This window comes from Neophocaena asiaeorientalis, unplaced genomic scaffold (genome assembly GCF_003031525.2).
Source record: "Neophocaena asiaeorientalis asiaeorientalis breed wild unplaced genomic scaffold, Neophocaena_asiaeorientalis_V1.1 scaffold524, whole genome shotgun sequence".
Taxonomy (NCBI): Eukaryota; Metazoa; Chordata; class Mammalia; order Artiodactyla; family Phocoenidae; genus Neophocaena; species Neophocaena asiaeorientalis.
The window spans coordinates 391,456-410,983 of record NW_020172144.1 but is presented as its reverse complement, the minus strand read 5'-3'; the positions used below and the strand labels follow the sequence as shown (position 1 = coordinate 410,983).

The 19,528-nt window shown below is 50.3% G+C and overlaps 1 protein-coding gene across 1 annotated transcript in view; it reads left to right on the top strand.

The window, feature by feature from the left end:
• KIF26B (kinesin family member 26B) overlaps positions 1 to 19,292 on the top strand; it is a 475,672-nt gene extending 456,380 nt beyond the window's left edge. Inside the window, 4 exon segments of the mRNA XM_024754522.1 lie at positions 1 to 327; positions 13,919 to 14,121; positions 14,555 to 14,705; positions 18,490 to 19,292. The exon segment at positions 1 to 327 is cut by the window's left edge and continues 33 nt beyond it. Of these exon segments, the coding sequence (XP_024610290.1) occupies positions 1 to 327; positions 13,919 to 14,121; positions 14,555 to 14,705; positions 18,490 to 18,638 (830 nt within the window). The 3' untranslated portion in view covers positions 18,639 to 19,292.
• The last annotated feature ends 236 nt before the right edge of the window (positions 19,293 to 19,528 follow it).

Below are 19,528 nucleotides of genomic sequence, written 5' to 3'. Positions count from 1 at the left end.
GCGCGGCCACCGCCGACGAGCGCCCGCCACCCGCCGTCCCGCTGCCCTCGCCCTACAGCAAGATCACGCCGCCGCGCAGGCCCCACCGCTGCAGCAGCGGCCACGGCAGCGACAACAGCAGCGTGCTGAGCGGCGAGCTGCCGCCTGCCATGGGCAAGACGGCGCTCTTCTACCACAGCGGCGGCAGCAGCGGCTACGAGAGCATGATGCGCGACAGCGAGGCCACCGGCAGCGCGTCGTCCGCCCAGGACTCCATGAGCGAGAACAGCAGCTCCGTGGGCGGGCGCTGCCGCAGCCTCAAAGCCCCGAAGAAGCGTGCCAACTCAGGTAGGCTCGGGCCCGGGCATCGACGGGCAGAGGGCGGGCCCCAGGACTCGGGGATGGGCGCCCCTGTCCCCAACCGCCTGTCACCTGCTGGGGACAGAGCCATGGAGGGCTTCACTGTCACACCACAGGCAAGTGCAGACTCTGGAATGTTCCGGTCCAAATGTAGGGACTGTGGTCAATGCACATCATAAGCCATTTGTTTGCCTCAAATCAAAGAAACTAACCTCAAGGGACCCATGCAGTCATGTTGTAATTCTAGACGTTATGATGTAGATGGCCCCATTCACCCACCCCATCACAGATCGTGAAATACGATGAGGAGGTTGGCCTCCCAGCATGTTCAGGAGTCATCATGGCTGTCAGAATTTCGATGTCTTTATTTCCCAGGCGGTGTATGCGTCAGGCTTTGATCTATTCTGACGGTGCTCTACTTCAGACCCTCAGCCCTGAGTCTCAGCAGCAGACCTGGGAGCAGAACCCCCTGTATAAGACAAGTTGGAGAACAGAAATCCATTCAGTATAACATGACAGCTGTTGGGTCCTATTTTCAGGGTCAAGGGCATTCAAGTGTATTGACAGCAGTTACTAAAAATAGCAAAGAAGTTTACCTAAGCCAGAGCCTTTGACAAAAAAAAAAAAAAAAAATCTGGCCTTCCCCGTACTCGGTTGTTAAACCTTATTATTACAATCTACCCAGCCTTGGTCTTCAAAGTCCAGATTATCGTGTGACGTTTGCCATGTTCTCACATGAGTCTGAGTGTTACAGAGTGCTTTCACGTACTCTAATTTAGCATCTTGAATCTACCAATCCAATTTATTCTTACAATAGCTTTACTCTTTTTTTGACTTGTATTGTTTGGTTTGGCTGTTACGCTGGAGTAAAGAGGAAGAAAAGCTAAACTAACCACTTGGAGAGTGGACCACAGGCACTACACGTGTCCTTATTTGCTGCTACCTCCTTTTGTAAATGCTGTTCTCGAGGGTCCCTTGTTAGGTTAGGCTGTTTGTGTAAAATCAAAGCACCGGTCTGGGTGCCAGAGATGGGATTTAATAGAGAGTGCCGAGGGCATCGGACTGCTGTGAGCAGCTGCCGTAGATCCCAGGCTCCATAATGGATACGGCAGTGGAGATATGCTCCTTGCAGGCTGGGTGACCTTGTCTCGCTTATTTACGATTATTATTAAGAAAAATGCGGGCTGTCAGACATGATCAGCATAAATCAAAAGCAACTTCTTTAAGAGAAGCCATAAAACTCCTCAAAGGAAACTCCTAGCTCGATGGCATGATTTTACAATTACTAGAGACATTTGGAACTGCAGAGGAGACAGGCAATTAGCTGTTAGTGGAGGTTGTTTTAATGCTTTGGTTATTTCCTTAGTGAAAATGAACTAGAAATATACTGCCAGGAAGAGAACCTTGAGTTTTTTGAGTGCTTTGTAGTACAGGTAACAGTGGAAACAACCAAACATCACGAATGTTCACCTTTCCAGTCCCATTCGTGGAGATCCATGTCGGTGGAGAGTGCGCAGAATTCGACCTGGTGCAGTGGGATGATTGATCTAGAAAGCAGGAGACTTGGGGTCTTGGGCTGTGTGACCTTTGGGGAATAACTATACTCTCTGGGCTTCAGTTTTCTCACGTCAAAGTAAAAGTAAAGAGTTGGTAGAGAACCACCATGGTATCTCTGATGCTTACGTTGTAGAAGTTGGTGCAAATAATATAAAGAATATTGGTGGTAATATGACTTCCTTTCCATATGATGATCCGTAGTCAGTGGGATTTATTTTTATTTCCTTTCCTTTTTAAAATTTTTATTTATTTATTTTACATTTTTATTGGAGTATAATTGCTTTACAATGGTGTGTTAGTTTCTGCTTTATAACAAAGTGAATCAGTTATATATATACGTACGTTCCCATAACTCTTGCATCTCCCTCCCTCCCACCCTCCCTATCCCACCCCTCTAGGTGGTCACAAACCACCTAGCTGATCTCCCTGTGCTATGCGGCTGCTTCCCACTAGCTATCTATTTTACGTTTGGTAGTGTATATATGTCCATGCCACTCCCTCACGTCGTCCTGGCTTACCCTTCCCCATCCCCGTATCCTCAGGTCCATTCTCTAGTAGGTCTGTGTCTTTATTCCCATCTTGCCCCTAGGTTCTTCATGACCTTTTTTTTCTTTTTTCCTTAGATTCCATATATATGTGTTAGCATACGGTATTTGTTTTTCTCTTTCTGACTTACTTCACTCTGTATGACAGACTCTAGGTCCATCCACCTCACTACAAATAACCCAATTTCGTTTCTTTTTATGGCTGAGTAATATTCCATTGTATATATGTGCCACATCTTCTTTATCCATTCATCTGTCGATGGATTAAAGACCTAAATGTAAGGCCAGACACTATAAAACTCTTAGAGGAAAATATAGGCAGAACACTCTATGACATAAATCACAGCAAGATCCTTTTTGACCCACCTCCTAGAGAAATGGAAATAAAAACAAAAATAAACAAAGGGGACCTAAGAAACTTAAAAGCTTTTGCACAGCAAAGGAAACCATAAACAAGACCAAAAGACAACCCTCAGAATGGGAGAAAATATTTGCAAATGAAGCAACTGAGAAAGAATTAATCTCCAAAATTTACAAGCAGCTCATGCAGCTCAATATCAAAAAAACAAACAACCCAATCCAAAAATGGGCAGAAGACCTAAATAGACATTTCTCCAAAGAAGATATACAGATTGCCAACAAACACGTGAAAGGATGCTCAACATAACTAATCATTAGAGAAATGCAAATCAAAACTACAATGAGATATCATCTCACACCGGTCAGAATGGCCATCATTAAAACATCTAGAAACAATAAATGCTGGAGAGGGTGTGGAGAAAAGGGAACACTCTTGCACTGTTGGTGGGAATGTAAATTGATACAGCCACCATGGAGAACAGTATGGAGGTTCCTTAAAAAGCTAAAAATAGAACTACCATACGACCCAGCAATCCTACTACTGGGCACATACCCTGAGAGAATCATAATTCAAAAAGAGACATGTAGGGCTTCCCTGGTGGTGCAGTGGTTGAGAGTCCGCCTGCCGATGCAGGGGACACGGGTTCGTGCCCTGGTCTGGGAAGATCCCACATGACGTGGAGTGGCTGGGCCCGTGAGCCATGGCTGCTGAGCCTGCGCGTCTGGAGCCTGTGCTCTGCAACGGGAGAGGCCACAACAGTGAGAGGCCCGCGTACCGCAAAAAAAAAAAAAAAAAAAGAGTCATGTACCACAATGTTTACTGCAGCTCTATTTACAATAGCCAGGACATGGAAGCAACCTAAGTGTCCATCAACAGATGAAGGGATTTAATTTTAAGTTGTTAAATATTGATCGGCCTCTTCTGTGCAGTTAGAGCTTGGTGATATGGAAGTTGCAAGTGTGGTTGGGGAGGAGCAGGCAGTGTAGAAGACAAGGCCACTGTAAGAAGTGCGTAATCTCACTGGCGAGCAAGGGTGAAGAGTGTGGAACAGGGAACAGTGAACCGTGAACCAAGGTGCCTTGCCAAGTGCTGACTGAGGTTGTGAGAGCTAAGGGTAAGAAGTATTTAGACAAAGAGGGCCCAGAACATTGAAGAAGGCTACAGGGAAACATTGGGATTGGGCCAGGCCTTAAAGGATGCTGGGACAAAGCGGGTAAAGGGCATTGTAGGCTGAGGCAGTGACAGGAGCACGAGCTTGAGGCAGTAAGAGCATGGTTTACGGATGAAGGGCGGGGTTGACTCAACAAGGGGGATATTCTTAATGGATGTAATAGCGGACAGAAAATGTAAGCCCAGATCAAGTTATTCCTTGAACATCTGGCCACTGTGCTAAGAATTACTGCAGTCGGCAATGGGGAGTCATTAGAGGTTCTTGGCTGAGCGTGTCATAAGGTGACAGAAGCAGTGGGTTGCTCTCTATAGATGGATTTTCATCAGTCCCTCCACCGTTCCTTGCCAGCTCCCCCGTGGTAGGTACACGAATGTATACGTGTAGCCATTAGCCATGAAGTAGAGTGATGACAGCCAGATCAGGTGGGGAGCGAATGTCCACCCTGTCCAGAGGGCATTCAGTTGCTAAGAGGATGGAAATCGGGGATGGGCAGTTTATGGCGTAGTTGCATCAGCTTGGCCGCCCCTGAGGCCCCATCCTTTCAGTGATTGATAGCTCTTTGGTATCATGTATCATGTGGGCGCTCCCAGATACTCTCTCTCTTCTTCCTCATGTTCCTGACACTTCACCCCAAACCCCTTGGCTTCTCTCTTTTTTTTTTTCCTTCTCTCTCAGGCTGGCTGGGGAAATATGAAAATTAGATCAGCACCTTGGTCTGAGTGAAGTTCATTGCCACTGTAGCATGCCCGGGTGTCGTGTGACACAGCATCCAGAAAGCCCAGGAGAGAAACCAGCCAGGGAGTGTGTCGGTTCTGAGATGCACCCAGGGCTTGACCTGCCTGCTGGACATGAGCTCCTGAGAGCCGTGTTCGGCACTTGACTCAGCCTGTTGGGTCCGCAGTGCTGGGCTGGTACAGGTTACCATGAATCAGTTGGACACTGTTGATTGATGCATTGGTTGGTTGGCTGGCTGACCGTGTGGTCCTACAAGTTAGCTGAGTTCTTTTCTATGGACTTCCCGTATCTCGCCCTGCTGATGACCCGTGTTTTAAACATTAAGCCTATCCTCTATTTTCTTTCCCACTGTAAGCACCAAACACTGTGCCTTCCCTTCTCTGGGTGTCGAGTAAACGTTACTGACCGATGGGTTGCTGGGTTCAGTTAGCAGATCCACTGCACCAAAACCTGTGACCGGTTACTCCTCCAAAGGGCCTAGAGCACCATGGGTCACTCTGTCTGTACCCCTCGGATTGTTCGGTTCTCAGGTGCAATCTTATTTTGTTTTAATGAATTCAGGAAACACGGTGCTTCCTGGCTTAATGAAAACGGGGATAAGGGAAGCAGCATCTTGGCAGCTGTAAGATTTCTAGAGTGTTTCTAAGAGACTCTACCTAGAAACAGATGAGAAAGGGTTCCAAATGAGATAGCCTTTTTGACTATAAGTTGGGAACTACTAGAAAAGTAATTGGCTCGCTAAGACACCGAGGAAGCCCCTTAGAGTGGAGAGTGGGTGGAGGCAGTTACGGGGCTGAGAGGCCTAGAGCAAGCGTGTGAGGGGCCTGGGCTCTGCAGCCGGGCCCCTCGCCATCTCCTGTCCAGCCTGGGAGGGGTTCACTCTTCAATTCAAGCTTCCAGCAGCCAGTGCAGCCCCATCCTCATTCATCTGGGAGGCCACGGAGCTGACCCTCGCCGGCCAGTAAATCCACACACGCTGATCTTTCCCCTCCCCCATCCTCGTCGCGGATGCCCGTGGGTCCTCCTGGCATTCGTGCTTTTTGCTTTTTGACTCAGTGTCTTTCTAATGCCTGTACCCTGAGTCGGAGTGAAGACGGAGGGTGACGGAGGGAAAGCTGATGACGGCGGGTTCTCAGGGGCGGGCGGTGGGGATGGACGTCAGCTTGTTCCCTGAGGAGTGCTGTGAGTCCTCGGCGCTCAGAATGCCCATGTTTCCTGACATTTGACCTGAGAAGCAGCAGCTTCAGACTCAGTGTGGACACTTCTTTTAAAAAAATGTTTTTGGAGTAGAGTTGCTTTCCAATGTTGTGTTAGCTTCTGCTGTACAGCAAAGTGAATTGGCTATAGGTATCATATACCCTCTCTTTTTTAGATTTCCTTCCCATTTAGGTCACCACAGAGCTTTGAGTAGAGTTCCCTGTGCTATACGGTAGGTTCTCATTAGTTACCGTTTTATACATAGTGGTGTATGTATGTTGAATGTGGACACTTTTATCTGCCCTCAGTGATGATGAAAATGGAAGGCCCGACATCAGACTCCTCACTGGGGCCATCAGTGCTGCGGAGGGTAGAGTGGGGCGTGACAGGCCGGGGGCCCCTCCTGCTGCACGCAGGTGGCAGCCAAGCCTGGATGGGGAGGGGAGAGGGTGGGCTCAGGTCAAGTTGGGGCCATTTCATGCAGCAAAGCTATTGGCATTTATCAGCTTAAGTGCTCTGTTCTTTTTTTGCACACTTGACGTCTCCATGTCCAGACTGAGTGCTGGGCTGATGAGCAGGGAGTGATAGAGAAGAAAAAGGAATCCTGACCCACTGGCATCAGGACGTGTGATCCCAAACCAGACAGCTGCATCTGACGGGGCCCCACACCACTGTTGCCCGACTAAGGCGCTTCCCCGCAGCTTCCTTACAGCAGACACGTCCCTGACCTTCCAGCAACCCGGAAGGAAGTGGTCTTTGACAGGGACTAGGTTCAGCAGAAAGCTGGAAGCATCTGCTTGAGAGGTGGAGAGGGTGGAGCATGCTGAAAATCCAAGAAATCATATTTCTGTGGGGACCCAGGCAAAGGCCCTGTGGTCAGTTCTCTCCTAGTGATGACGTGGCGTTTGGGCACCATTGTTTCCTGTGCCCTTTCCAGCAGTGTGAGGGCGCCACCTCTCCCTCTGAAACTTCCTCCACAGCATTAAACTCCATTTCCTCTGGTGTGACCACACCCTGCCCTTGCCCTCAGCTTTCCCCATCACACCCCAAGTAAGGCTCCCAGTGTACCTCTGGAGGAGACGAGAGGGGAGGGGAGGCTCCTCAGTGGTGGGTGCAAGACCTGGACGATATCAGTTCATTCATGGAATTGATTTACCAGTGACCAAATTCAGAATGCTCAGAAAATGCAACATAGCCGTTCACTACATGCGGGAGAAACCCCCAGACTGCAACTCACCCGACACTGGGCACTCACTTCCCAGCCTGGCAGGGATTGATTGACGTGGTGAGGAAGTTGAGAAGATTGCAAAAAAGCACGGAAAGAAGGCAATGGGGATTAGATTGTCTTCAGGGTATTTCTGTTAAGCTGCGAATAGCCCCGTGAAATGGCATTCTCCATTCAAGCTTCTCTACTTCTCTTTCCCCAATCGGGGTGATCTCATAGGTCGTCCTGGAGTGGTTTGGAAGGAGATAGTGACCCTTATTCCTGTTAGTTTCCCATCTGATCACATCCCATCTGTGGCAACCAGACTCCTAGATAGCCCCCAATGGTCCCTGCCTCCTGGCGTTCACCGTTGCTTCGTCCCCTCCCATACTATACTAGGGTTGGTCTCTGTGTGCATTAGAGTCAGGCGGCGAATCACTTCAACAGAAGCGAGTGACGGCATGTCACTTTCAAGATTAGGCTGTGAAAGACGCGGTAGCTGCTCTTTTCCCACTCTGGGTAAACCAGCTGCTGTGCCGTAAGTAGCCCTGTGGAGAGGCCCACCGGGCAATGAACTGGAACTCCGGCCAACAGCCACATGAGTGAGCTTAGAAGTGGAAGCTGCAGCCCTAGTCAAGCCCTCAGATGATGGCAGGGCCATCTGACAGCTTGACTGCAGCTCACAAGAGACCCTGAGCCAGAACCGCCCAGTTAAATAAGCTGCTCCCAGCTCCCTGCCTCACAGGAATGTAGCTGCTGGGTTTAGGCTAATTTGTTACACGGTGAGAGGTAACTGATACGCCACCAATCCCATGACCCTCCTCAGTTCCTCCCCTATTTCTCACGTAAACAGATCCTTAGAAGAGTCATCCCAGAAATGTCTGAACACGTGCACCCAGTGGATTAAACGACTGAGATGCCCATACATGACTGACCTCGCTTTTAGAGGAGTTGTTGCTCCCTGACCTGTCCTCGGGGTCAGGAGAGGTAAGGGGGAGGACCAGTCACCCTTCCTAGGGGCTGAGTACACATTATCCAACTGAGGGAAGAGGGCTTACTGGGAGCCCCATCACGAGTGTTTGCAGCCTGAGGAAGTCGGGCTGCCTGGTGGCCAGGCCCAGTCTCCACCTGAAAGATGCTCAGACTCTCCCTGCTTCCGAGAGCTGGACATCCTCCCACTGATGCTCAGTGTTCCTCGGCCTCCCTACATGTTCTGCAGCAGCCCCATCTGACGGGGGCTGGAGCCGAGCCCACAAAGGCGGAGCCGTTTGCTCAGAGTCAGCTAGCTTGATCAGGCCGACTTAAAAAACCCAAAACTATCAGCTGGCTTATTTCCATCGACAAGGAGACAGATATTTACTTTGCTTCAGTGGTTGACACTTCCCAGTTTTCTAAGTCAGTGTGTGTGAGTGTGTGCGCGCACACGCGCGCGTGCTCGTGCATGCACGAGATAAAGATCTGGGCCCAAAAAAGTGCGATTTGCTATGAAATCACGGAGCCTGGAGGACAGAGTATGCTTTGTAGAGAAAATTAACTATCAATATGTACTTAGAGTCCCTCGTCGTCTCCTGAAGGAAAGCCCACCAACCCACACTCTGAACAGTCACACGCCACCCAGTCACCACCACTGCCTGGAGCTGTAGGTGGTGGCTTTCCACATTCCTAGCTCCCTGGGGTGGTGAGAAGGTCGTCCTGTGCCTTGGCCCCCTGATTCTCTACCGAAGAGTTCTGGCTCTTTTCCTCTCTGAGCTTGTTTGTGGTACTTTAAGCTTTCTTTAGCAGTCAGTGGATCTCTCAAAGTTGGAGAAAAGTACACTGTCTTTCTTTCTGGAAGGGTCATCAGGCCACGCAGGCCATGGTGGCCTGGCACTCAACAGGCAGAATCCACTGGAACTGGGGGGAGGAGGATGGAGGGGGAGTGGTGCAGAGAGGGCACTAACTCCTTTGGGGTTCCCTGAGCACCATGGGCGTGGTGCTGTAAGGACCCGTGCTTCCCCCAACAGTAGCCCACTAGCAATGCAGCCCGTCTCCCAGGTCCTCCAGAAAAACCACCGGACTGTGCACCCTTTGCATTCTTGGCGTTCCTCGGCCTCCCTACGTGTTGTGCAGCCCTCTGACCGCTGCTGCATCATGGCGTGTAAGCTCTCTTGCTCTCCCTCACTCTCACTGAAGTGTGACTGGATGGAGCCCACTCTCTTGAAAAGCAGGATCAGCCCAGACTCTAAGTGCAGGTGGCCACGGCTTCAGGCAGACTCCACCTTCTTTCCTCGGACTCAGGAGGGACCACATATCAATCCTGAGTTAAATGAGATTGGGCTCCCTTCAGCGTCAAGATAAACCGGTTGCGATGGTGTCACGTTTCCCAACCATCCTCCTTCCAGGAGAACGCAAGCCTCCTAGATGCCCCTTACTAGAGGCAGGAGCTGCCAGGTGGGTGTGCCTCAGGAGATGCAGCTGTTTGAGGAAGCATCACCACCTACAGGCCCAAGCTTCCCTCCCAGGGGGCCAGGCCCACAGCCTCCCAGCGGGAGAGGGGCCAGAACCAGGGGAACAAACATGGTAGTTGCCCAATGCACGAGGCTAGATCCACTTCAGATGTGGGTGAAAAGATTAGGCCCCGTCCTCAGAAGCCAGGGCCTGGCTTCACTCACTCATGCCACCAGTCACCAGCAAAAGTGGTGCTCGGTGCATTGGTGCCCCCGGCCCTGCCAGTCCTGTGGTGATTGCTTTTAGAATCCTCTAGAGACCTGCCTCTAAGGGCACAAATCTCATGTTATCTGTCGGGCTGCACCCCGCAGGCCGCAAGCCTTGTAGTTGTCCAGCCTCGAGACCGAAGGAAGAGCCCAGAGACAGCGACAGAGACGTCAGTGGTGTCTGGACAGGGGATCTTATACGAAGGGTCCTGGAGCCACACCCCACCTTGTTCGGCAGGCAGGACACGGAAGCAGTCTCCACTACTCAGGGGAGAAGGAGGCTACCATTTATAGAGGGAATTGACGTCAGGTGGGCTCATCAGGACTGAGTAAGCCCTCTGATAAAGAGGATTGAATAGTCACGTGAGTGAAGCAGGGACTGGGCAAGCAGTGAATGTACAGAGAGCAAGAGAATAGCCGTCTTAAATGGCTTCACCATACAGTCTACGCGTACATACCCTGCACCACCCTTACGAACTTGGTCCACCCCTCTTCTGCGATATCCCTGGCGTCAGGTGTGTAGAGGTGCACTGCGGGAGGAGTGCAGGTAGAAGACAGGTAAAACCTGTAGGTCCCTTTCTAATCCGATTCCCCACGAGGCAGCAAACCCAAACCACAAGGGGCTTACCTGCCAGTCTCAGGACCATTTTATAACGTGTTCACCTGGGGTTAGATCCTGTGGCCAGGGCCAAAGCGAGTTGTTGTCCTGACCGGTAGTTGGCAACGGTCCTTTGGTGGGCAACTGTTGAACTCCGGTTGTGTTGACTAGTTTCCTCTGGGTTAACGTGGCGTCGGCACTGGGATGATTGCTCCTGGGATGTTCAGTTATAGCTCCTAGGGCTTGAGTTAGTCTCCTGGCCCACATGTTGAGAGAGCGAGTTCCCATCTCAATTGTTGTTTAAGTAGCCCAGTCACCCTTTCCATTAGCCTGGCAGCAGTGGGGTCGTAAGGCAGGTGGAAATGCCAGTGTATGTCACGTTTATCGGCCCATTCCTGAACTGCATGGTCCTTGGTCACTGTCAGTGTCCATGGGGGTCCCATATGTCATGCTCAGCTGTCCTAGATGCCAGATGGTGGTTGTTTGCATTGCTGGGTGACTCGGGTAGGCCTTTTGTAACGTCTTCCACCTGTTGTAATGCACTGTAGACGGCAGATAGCTGTTTCTGCCACCACACTGTATCATTGCTCTGCCTCCTGCCAGAGCTGGGACCAGAGGCCCAAGGGCGCTCTTATTAGTTTGCCGTTGCCTTGGGCCCCAACTAAACCCTTCTGGGTAACTGGCCACATCCAATTCACAAGCCAGTTCCTGAGTTAATATCCCTAAAGCCTGGGCCTGTAATCGTTTAGGCCTGGTAGGTCGGGGGTTTGCTTGTCTTACCCAACCAGATAACGCCCTTGATAGATAATCCAGGTCCTTGTGTTTTGTCTGTAGTCACCAGCCATCCTTGGGCAGTCAGATGAGCCACGAGCACGGGGCTGATACTTTTAAACTGGGAAGAGACCCGGAGGTTAAGAAGATAGCATTAATATAATGGAACAGAAGGACATCTCTCACAGTAGACAGCTGCCCCAGGGCCCCACTGCAGGATTAGCCCTGCAGCCTTTGGGCCCTACCATGTTAATGGACAGCCTCCTTGGGATTACCCCTGCAACTTTCCATTCCCGTCCTTTTTTCCCAACATCTCAGCACTCACAGGAGTTTCCTTGGTCTCCCAGCTAGGCTCGCCAGTTCTTGGGATGCACCCTGCAGGCCCACAAGCCTTGCAGTTACCCAGCCTTGAGACCGAAGGAAGAGCCCAGAGACAGCAACAGAGATATCAGTGGTTTACTGGTCAGAGGGATCTGACGCACAGGGTCCTGGAGCGACACCCCACCATGTACGGCAGACAAGATATGGCAACAGTCTTCACTACTTGGGGGAAAAGGAAGCTACCATTTATAGGGGGAATTGATGTCAGGTGGGCTCATTGGTTATCAGGGACTGATTAAGCCCTGTAATTAAGAGGATTGGGTAGTCATGTGAGTGAAGCAGGGACTGGTCAAGCAGGGGATTTATAGAGAACAAGAGAACAGCCATCTTAAATGGCCTAACCATACAGTCTCTATGATTTCTGTGTATTTTTCATCTCCTCAAATAGATTATGAAGAAAAAAATCAAAAGGATATTCATGTTCAGTGAGCACCTACTATGTGCCAAGTTCTGTGATGTTTAATTATAACCCATCCTTTAGGGAAATCGTTTATTATCTGATATTTTTATTTTTTATTTTGGTAGAGAATGTGGGCAATGGATTTTTTTCCGGGGGGGTACGCAGGCCTCTCACTGTTGTGACCTCTCCCGTTGCGGAGCACAGGCTCTGGACGCGCAGGCTCAGCGGCCATGGCTCATGGGCCCAGCTGCTCCGCGGCATGTGGGATCTTCCCAGACCGGGGCACGAACCCGTGTCCCCTGCATCGGCAGGCGGACTCTCAACCACTGCGCCACCATGGAAGCCTGGCAATGGATTTTTTAAACAAGGGAACACTGAGACTTTGGGCAAGTTACTGAAGTCTTTTGTACCTTAGTTTCTGCTTCTGTGAGAATTAAATTAGATACTAGGCTTGTCTGTGACAGAAAACCCTAATAACAATATAGAGATTAATTTCTCATGTAAAAGTCTGTGTAGGGGGTTTTAAGGGCAGGGAAAATACTCTGTGTGATCGTATCATGGTGGATACATATCATTGCACATTTGTCCAAACCACAGGATGTAAACACCAAGAGTGAACCCCAGTGTAAACTATGGACCCTGGGTATCCGTATGGATAATGACGTGTCAATGTAGGTTCAGTTGTAACACATGTACCACTGTGAAGGTCTCCAGGGTGTCAGGAATCTAGGTTCCTTCTCTTGTTTTTCTGTTGTTTACGATCTTCATGTCATGGACCGGCCAACAGGCCCATATTCCATCCAGGACAAAGGCGAGAGGACGAGGAGAGCAGACCTCATCCTTTCAGGACACTTTTTAGCTGTTACACAGGGCAATTCTTCTTCTGTTGCACTGGTGGAGCTTAAGTCACATGTACCGCACAGGGTACACCTAGGTGGCCGTGTGCGCTGCTCCAACTCAGGGTCTTCTGCAGAGGAAGAAGAGAGGGGCAGGTACTGGGGGGCAGCTCGCAGTCTCCGTCACAGTGTGTAAGGCACGATAAGTAGGGCCTGGCATAATCAGTGCTTATTCCAGTGTTGTTGTTAGAAGCAAATAAACTCCTCCTACCACAATACCAAACACTAGGATCTTTTCTCGCTAATGGAACGTCTCTAATTTCACGGTAACCCTTGTCCATGCTGAGGGTGTGGCCAGGGTGACTCTCAGTTCTCGTGTCCTCCAGCGTGTGTGTTTCAGGGGGGAGACCACAGGTGGCTCGACAGGTAAGGGGGGACATCTGAGCTTGTGGAGGTAAAGCAAGTGCCAGGTAAGGAAGTGGATGCTGAGGCGGGAGGTGGGAGGTTGGAGGGGTTCAAACACAGCTCTGCCACAGGCTCTGACAGCCCTGTCACGCTGCCAGCCCTTGCATCAAAACTACATTTAAAAGATCGAAACTCAAAAAAGGGAACCCTCTTGCACTGTTGGTGGGAATGTAAATTGATACAGTCACGATGGAGAACAGTATGGAGGTTTCTTTAAAAACTGCAAATAGGGCTTCCCTGGTGGCACAGTGGTTGAGAGTCCGCCTGCCGATGCAGGGGACACGGGTTCGTGCCCCGGTCCGGGAAGATCCCACATGCCGCGGAGCGGCTGGGCCCGTGAGCCATGGCCGCTGAGCCTGCGCGTCCGGAGCCTGTGCTCCGCAATGGGAGAGGCCACAACAGTGAGAGGCCCGTGTACCGCAAAAACAAAAAACAAACAAATAAAAAAACCTGCAAATAGAATTACCATATGACCCAGCAATCCCACTACTGGGCATATACCCTGAGAAAACCATAATTCAAAAAGAGTCATGTACCACAATGTTCATTGCAGCTCTATTTACAATAGCCAGGACATGGAAGCAACCTAAGTGTCCATCGACAGATGAATAAAAAAAAAGATAGAAATTCAAAACGATTAACTTTAGGCTTAATCCCCTGCCTAGGTTCCCAGAGACGGAGGCTCATCCCGGCGCTGTCCCTTGACACCCCCTCCCCTGTGAGGAAACCGGCCAACAGCGCAGGGGTCCGTTGGGTGGACGGCCCCTTGCGCAGCACCCAGAGGGGCCTCGGGGAACCTTTTGAGATTAAAGTCTATGAAATCGACGACGTGGAGCGACTGCAGCGGCGACGAGGGGGCAGCAGCAAGGTGTGCCTCCCCCTCCCCACGCGGTGGCGGTCCCCCAGGAGGTCCCCGGGCTGACGCCGCCGAGGCCGCGCCCTAGAGGAGGGCGCAGGCCACCGAGACTCCCAGCGGCTTCCGGCGGGAGACGGGCCCGTGCACCCAGCTTGGGAGAGCAGCCTGTTTCTCCACCCGGAGACCTCTGAAGGCTCTCCTGGTTCCATTTTGGAGCACCAGCCGCCTTCTAAATTTGAGATATGCCAGTGATAGCCCTACCCCGTGAGTGGGCTGCCTGAGCTGAGCCCCCAGCTCCCTCCCAAACTTCCCAGTGACCTGCTCCTTTTGCACTGACCATAAGCACAAGTATTCCTTTCCAGAAGAGGTTGCCTGGGCTGGATTTGAGCTGAAGGTCCTTTCCCCTCCCCCCTCCACCCCCATCTCCTTCCCATCTGTGTACTAGGAGGTCATGTGCTTCAATGCAAAGCTGAAAATCCTGGAGCATCGCCAGCAGAGAATTGCCGAGGTCCGAGCCAAGTACGAGTGGCTAATGAAGGAGCTGGAGACGACGAAACAGTATCTGATGCTGGATCCCAACAAGTGGCTCAGCGAATGTAAGGCCCATCACTGCGACTCCTGGGTTCACCAGTTAAACAGGCCAGGCTGAGAGGGACACAGACGCTGTCTGAACCCGAGGGCCTTCCATGCCCCTTGGCTGGGGATGGCCTCCCTGAGCGCAATCCCGCTCTGTGGGGGGCAGGTGGGAGGGGTGTGAGCAGCAGGGCGGTGAGTATTGCTCTTGCAAGATTATTTCTTATGTGTCTCAGTCCAAAGCACCTGAAAATGAGATTTTTTTTCCCCCTACGTGTGGTGGACGCTCACCCAGACATGAAGGCTGTATTACCAATCTGCTCCCCGGCCACAAAATCACATTGCATATCTAGCCTGCAATAGACAAGAATTTATAGAGTGCTTAATAGGGTAGAATGTGCAATCCTAGAAAAGCCTCAAAAAGAACCCAGAAAGCAAGAAAAACATTTTTGAGTGAAAAGAATAACATTCACAGTGTTATTTCCATTTAATAGAAAGCCCAGGATGACAGTAACCATCTAATAACAATTCAGAACAATTCTGCTCCCTTTGAAAGATGGAGTCAATTGTTTCTTATTTATTTGTTTCGAACCATTCCATTTACCACAAAATAAACCTCAAATCTGGTCCCAACTGTTTCATTGATATGGGGGCCCAATGCTAGACGGCTTAGTCTCTGAAATAAAATACATTACTTCCGCTAAAGTTCCTTTCCCTCCTTTCCTGTCCGGCACTCACCAGCTCTTCCCTCTAGTTCCTCAGCCTTCCTGTGCCTCCCTCTCTTCATGACTTTCCCCTGAAGGTCACATCACCCTCTCCCCAGCATTCCCAGACCAGTGCCGGGAACATGACAGGCAGAATCTGGGGCTTAGGTTTAAGAAATACTGGGTGAAATGATCCTGGGCAAAGAAGAAAGGACAGAATTTGCTGGTCTTCTAGCTGTGCCCTGCCACTTTCACAGTATGTCTTCAGGCGGCTTCCTTTCCATAGCACTGAGGTAATAACATCTCCCCTGAGTACCTCATGAGTGCATATGAGGATCAAAAGAACCTAAAGGAGGACAGGGTACTGGGACCGGTCTGTGATGCATCTTACCTTGTTGAGTTGTACCATTTGTGGTGACAGCCACAGTCATGCAGACCCACTTTGGAAGCTGGCTGTGAGACCTTGGGTAAGACGCTTAACCTCTCTGAGCCTTGATTTCCTTAACTGTCAAATGGTAGGCACATAATGGTGCCTACCTCATAAGGTTGTTGTGAGAGTGAACGAGTTACTATCAGTCCAGTGCTGGTTACACTGCCTGCCCGTGATAAAGGAGCAGTGTCCGGTAGTAATTAGTGTTTGTATTATCCCCGAGTTAACAAAATAGCTATCCTCAACAGGAGACATTCCCTCAGCACCTGCTTGCATGATGCAGCAAGGTAGGTCCCTTGTTAGAAATCTGGACCAGAGACATGAACTCCTGCTCCCCAGGGTATTTCCATCTAAGGCTGTGATAGGGCAGACAAGACACGAACGAGGACATTAGCTGAAGTCTGGCCGCGGCATAAACATGGAGCCTAATGCTATGTTTCTCCCACCTGTGCACACCCTTTTCCTTCTTCCATCAATCCTCAGGCACTTCAAGATCCCAGGGGTGCCCATTCAGCAGTTCCTCTTCCTTTCTGCTGTTTTCATTAACATTTTTTGAGAGCTATTTATGCCTAAGGCAGGCTCGATAATTGTCTTCATCTTACAAAGTCACATTTTTTTCCCAGGATGGGAGCAGCTTAAACGTCGGTACATATGTAGATGCTTCCAGGAAACGGTCCCTTCCTTCTTGCCTTTGTTCACGTCAGGAATCAGGGATTTTTTGATGCTGAGAAAGGTAATGAACAGAAGGCCACGTGAAAGGAGAAACACAGATTGTTTCTTCAAGATGAATTGAAACCAAAAATGACCCCCCCAAAATCAATGAGACTGTATTCTGACTGTTCCCTGGGTGTGGGTAATAGGCTGGGTGTTGGCTAGAAATAAATGTTCTGGAATCCATTTTTTTTAATTTCCAAGGTGATCCAATAATATAGCTGATGTGGTTATGGTATGGTGAGGGGTTTTGTTTGGTTTTTAAATATTAGACCGGAATTCAGGAGCCTCAGCCTCATTCCCAGCCCCGGTCCTTATTAACTGCGTAACCCTGAGCAGGACGCCTCACTTCTCTGAGCCCAGTTAAGTCTCCTATAAAAGAAGTCAGCCTTGATTTCAGCCCTTGATGTTCCTGTAGCTTGTTACAGTTCTCAGACCACATTCACATTCATCGTCTCTTTTTGGTTCTACTCTTCGTGGCAACTCTAGTTAGGAAAGTGGGCACACTGGGGATTATGACTCTCCTGTTACTTTTAAGGACCCTTTGGCAGCAAAGATTAGGCGTGGCCGACCTGGGAGTCAAGTGCAAGTCTCCTGCCTTGGATTCCAGGGCCACGCCCACTGCCCTGGCTGCTGCCCATGCCTGTCCTCTCCATGCTGGGCACTCTGTAGCAGCCTACCCCCCTGCCCAGTCACCACTGGACCAAGTAGTGGCCGGGGGCCAGGAGAGGGTGGCCTCAGATAATTGCCCTTGAGGAACTGAAGGAGACAGGCTTTTGACTGTGCAGGCCTGAACATTAGGGACAGCATCTGGGTCCTAAATCTCAGCTTCTGAGCACAGAATCGTAATTATTATTCTTTTACATTAAAGTATAGTTGATTTACAATGTGTTCATTTCTGCTGTACAGCAAGGTGATTCAGTGACACACACACGTACATCTATATTCTTTTTTATATTTTTTCCATTATGGTTTATCACAGGATACTGAATGTAGTTCCCTGTGCTATACAGTAGGACCTTGTTGTTTATTCATCCTATGTATACTAGTTTGCATCTGCTAATCCCAAACTCCCAGTCCACCCCTACCTACCCCCCCACCCCCTTGGCAACCACAAGTCTGTTCTTTATGTCTATGAGTCTAAGAATCGTAATTATTAACATAGATTCCATCATCACCCTAGTTCCCAAAGGGCCAGTGAGTATATGAAACTGTACAGGAAGTGCCAAGAGGCAGCGTGGAGAGGGAGCTGCACACAGCTGTGTGAGGGACTAACCAGAGAGCAACACACTTACATCAGCAGGCAGAGGTATAAACATCATTCAGGTGAGACCCCAAAAAGGAAGGGTTTCTCCATACCTCAGCTTGAAGCTTTATTTATTTTCTAGTTAATAAAGAAAATGGTGCTGGTGGAGTCCCAAATCCTGTCATGGAGATGGTGGAGGTGGGGAGAGCTTGATGTCACTTTGTCCCTCAGTAGAGTCACAATAAAATGTCAGGGGTCTAACGTTATCATTGGAATGAAGGGCCCCAATATAACTACAAGTAGTAAAGTGTTTTGTTCTCGACCTGAGAGCGGCAGAGGGTTGAGCAGGAGGGTGTGGCAGCGCTGCCTAAGACCTTCCGGCACAGGCGCAGGTGCAGGTACAGGCGCAGGTAGAGGTGCAGGTGCAGGCGCAGGTACAGGTACAGGTGTAGGCGCAGGTGCAGGTGCAGGTACAGGCGCAGGTATAGGTACAGGTGCAGGTACAGGTGTAGGCGCAGGTAGAGGTGCAGGTACAGGCGCAGGTATAGGTACAGGTGCAGGTACAGGTACAGGTACAGGTGTAGGCGCAGGTGCAGGCGCAGGTACAGGTGCAGGTACAGGTGTAGGTGCAGCAGCCGCGGGCCGGCACGGCTGAGCCGTCCGATCACCCCTCCCCGCTGGCCACACGTCTCCATCGGGCTTCTCCTTCTTTGCAGTTGACTTGGAGCAGGTTCTGGAGCTGGATTCCCTGGAGTACCTGGAAGCGCTGGAGTGCGTGACGGAGCGCCTGGAGAGCCGCGTCAACTTCTGCAAGGCGCACCTCATGATGATCACCTGCTTCGACATCACCTCCCGGCGCCGCTGACGGGAGCCGCCGCCCGGCCGGCCCTCGCTCCCTATCCGCAGGCAGCTGCGCTCGGCGGGCCCTCGGTGCTGGCCGCGCTCAGTGACCACGGAAGGAGGACGAAGGTCGGTGGCAAGTCCGGAGTGAGCGTGGAGCAGAAGGTGATTTTTCTTTTGTTTTCTGTAGGAAAGGTGCAAACACCAAACACGCAGGAGAGGAGAAAATGATGGGAAACCCAAGGGACGTGGAAGCCCCCGTGAGACTGAAAAAGCACTTTGAGGAACTTTAAAGAACTTGTTTGTACATAAGAAATGCTGGCAAAAGAGACCTCACTCTTCTCCTGGTTTGTGAGAAAAGGCGAGGGTGGACGTGGGATTGCTGTGGAAAGTGAAAACAAAACAAGTTACTCCGAATGACTGATGAAGTGCCTTGCAAATCTTTGTTATTATCCAAACATTTATGTTCATACTTTCTTGTGTACAGATGGTGCTAGTCAAGATGAAGACAACAAAACGAACAAAAAAGAAAATCAGACACATTTTTGCAATGTATTTACAGCTCGTTTTCTCTTGGTGTTGTATCCTATCTCTGACTTGCTGTTTCTAAGTAAGTTGTGTTTGTAGAGCTATTTCCTAATCGGTATGGCATATGAATAAATGTTAACTGTCTGCTATGGTTCTGCTGGGAAGGCCACTCAAACAGAAGATAGAGACTTCCGGGCACAAGCCAGTGTGTTTCCAAAGAAGGTTGGAACAGCAGGTGATGCTCAATGCCAGCTCCTACGAGTGGCAGTGTCAGCGGGCAGACTCGGAGGTCGATCATGGAGCAGGTGCACGTGAGCTGGAGAGAAAAGAGAGGAGAAGGGGCTGCGTCTCTAGGGGGAAAGGAGCCTCTGTGACCTGGGCCCCGCT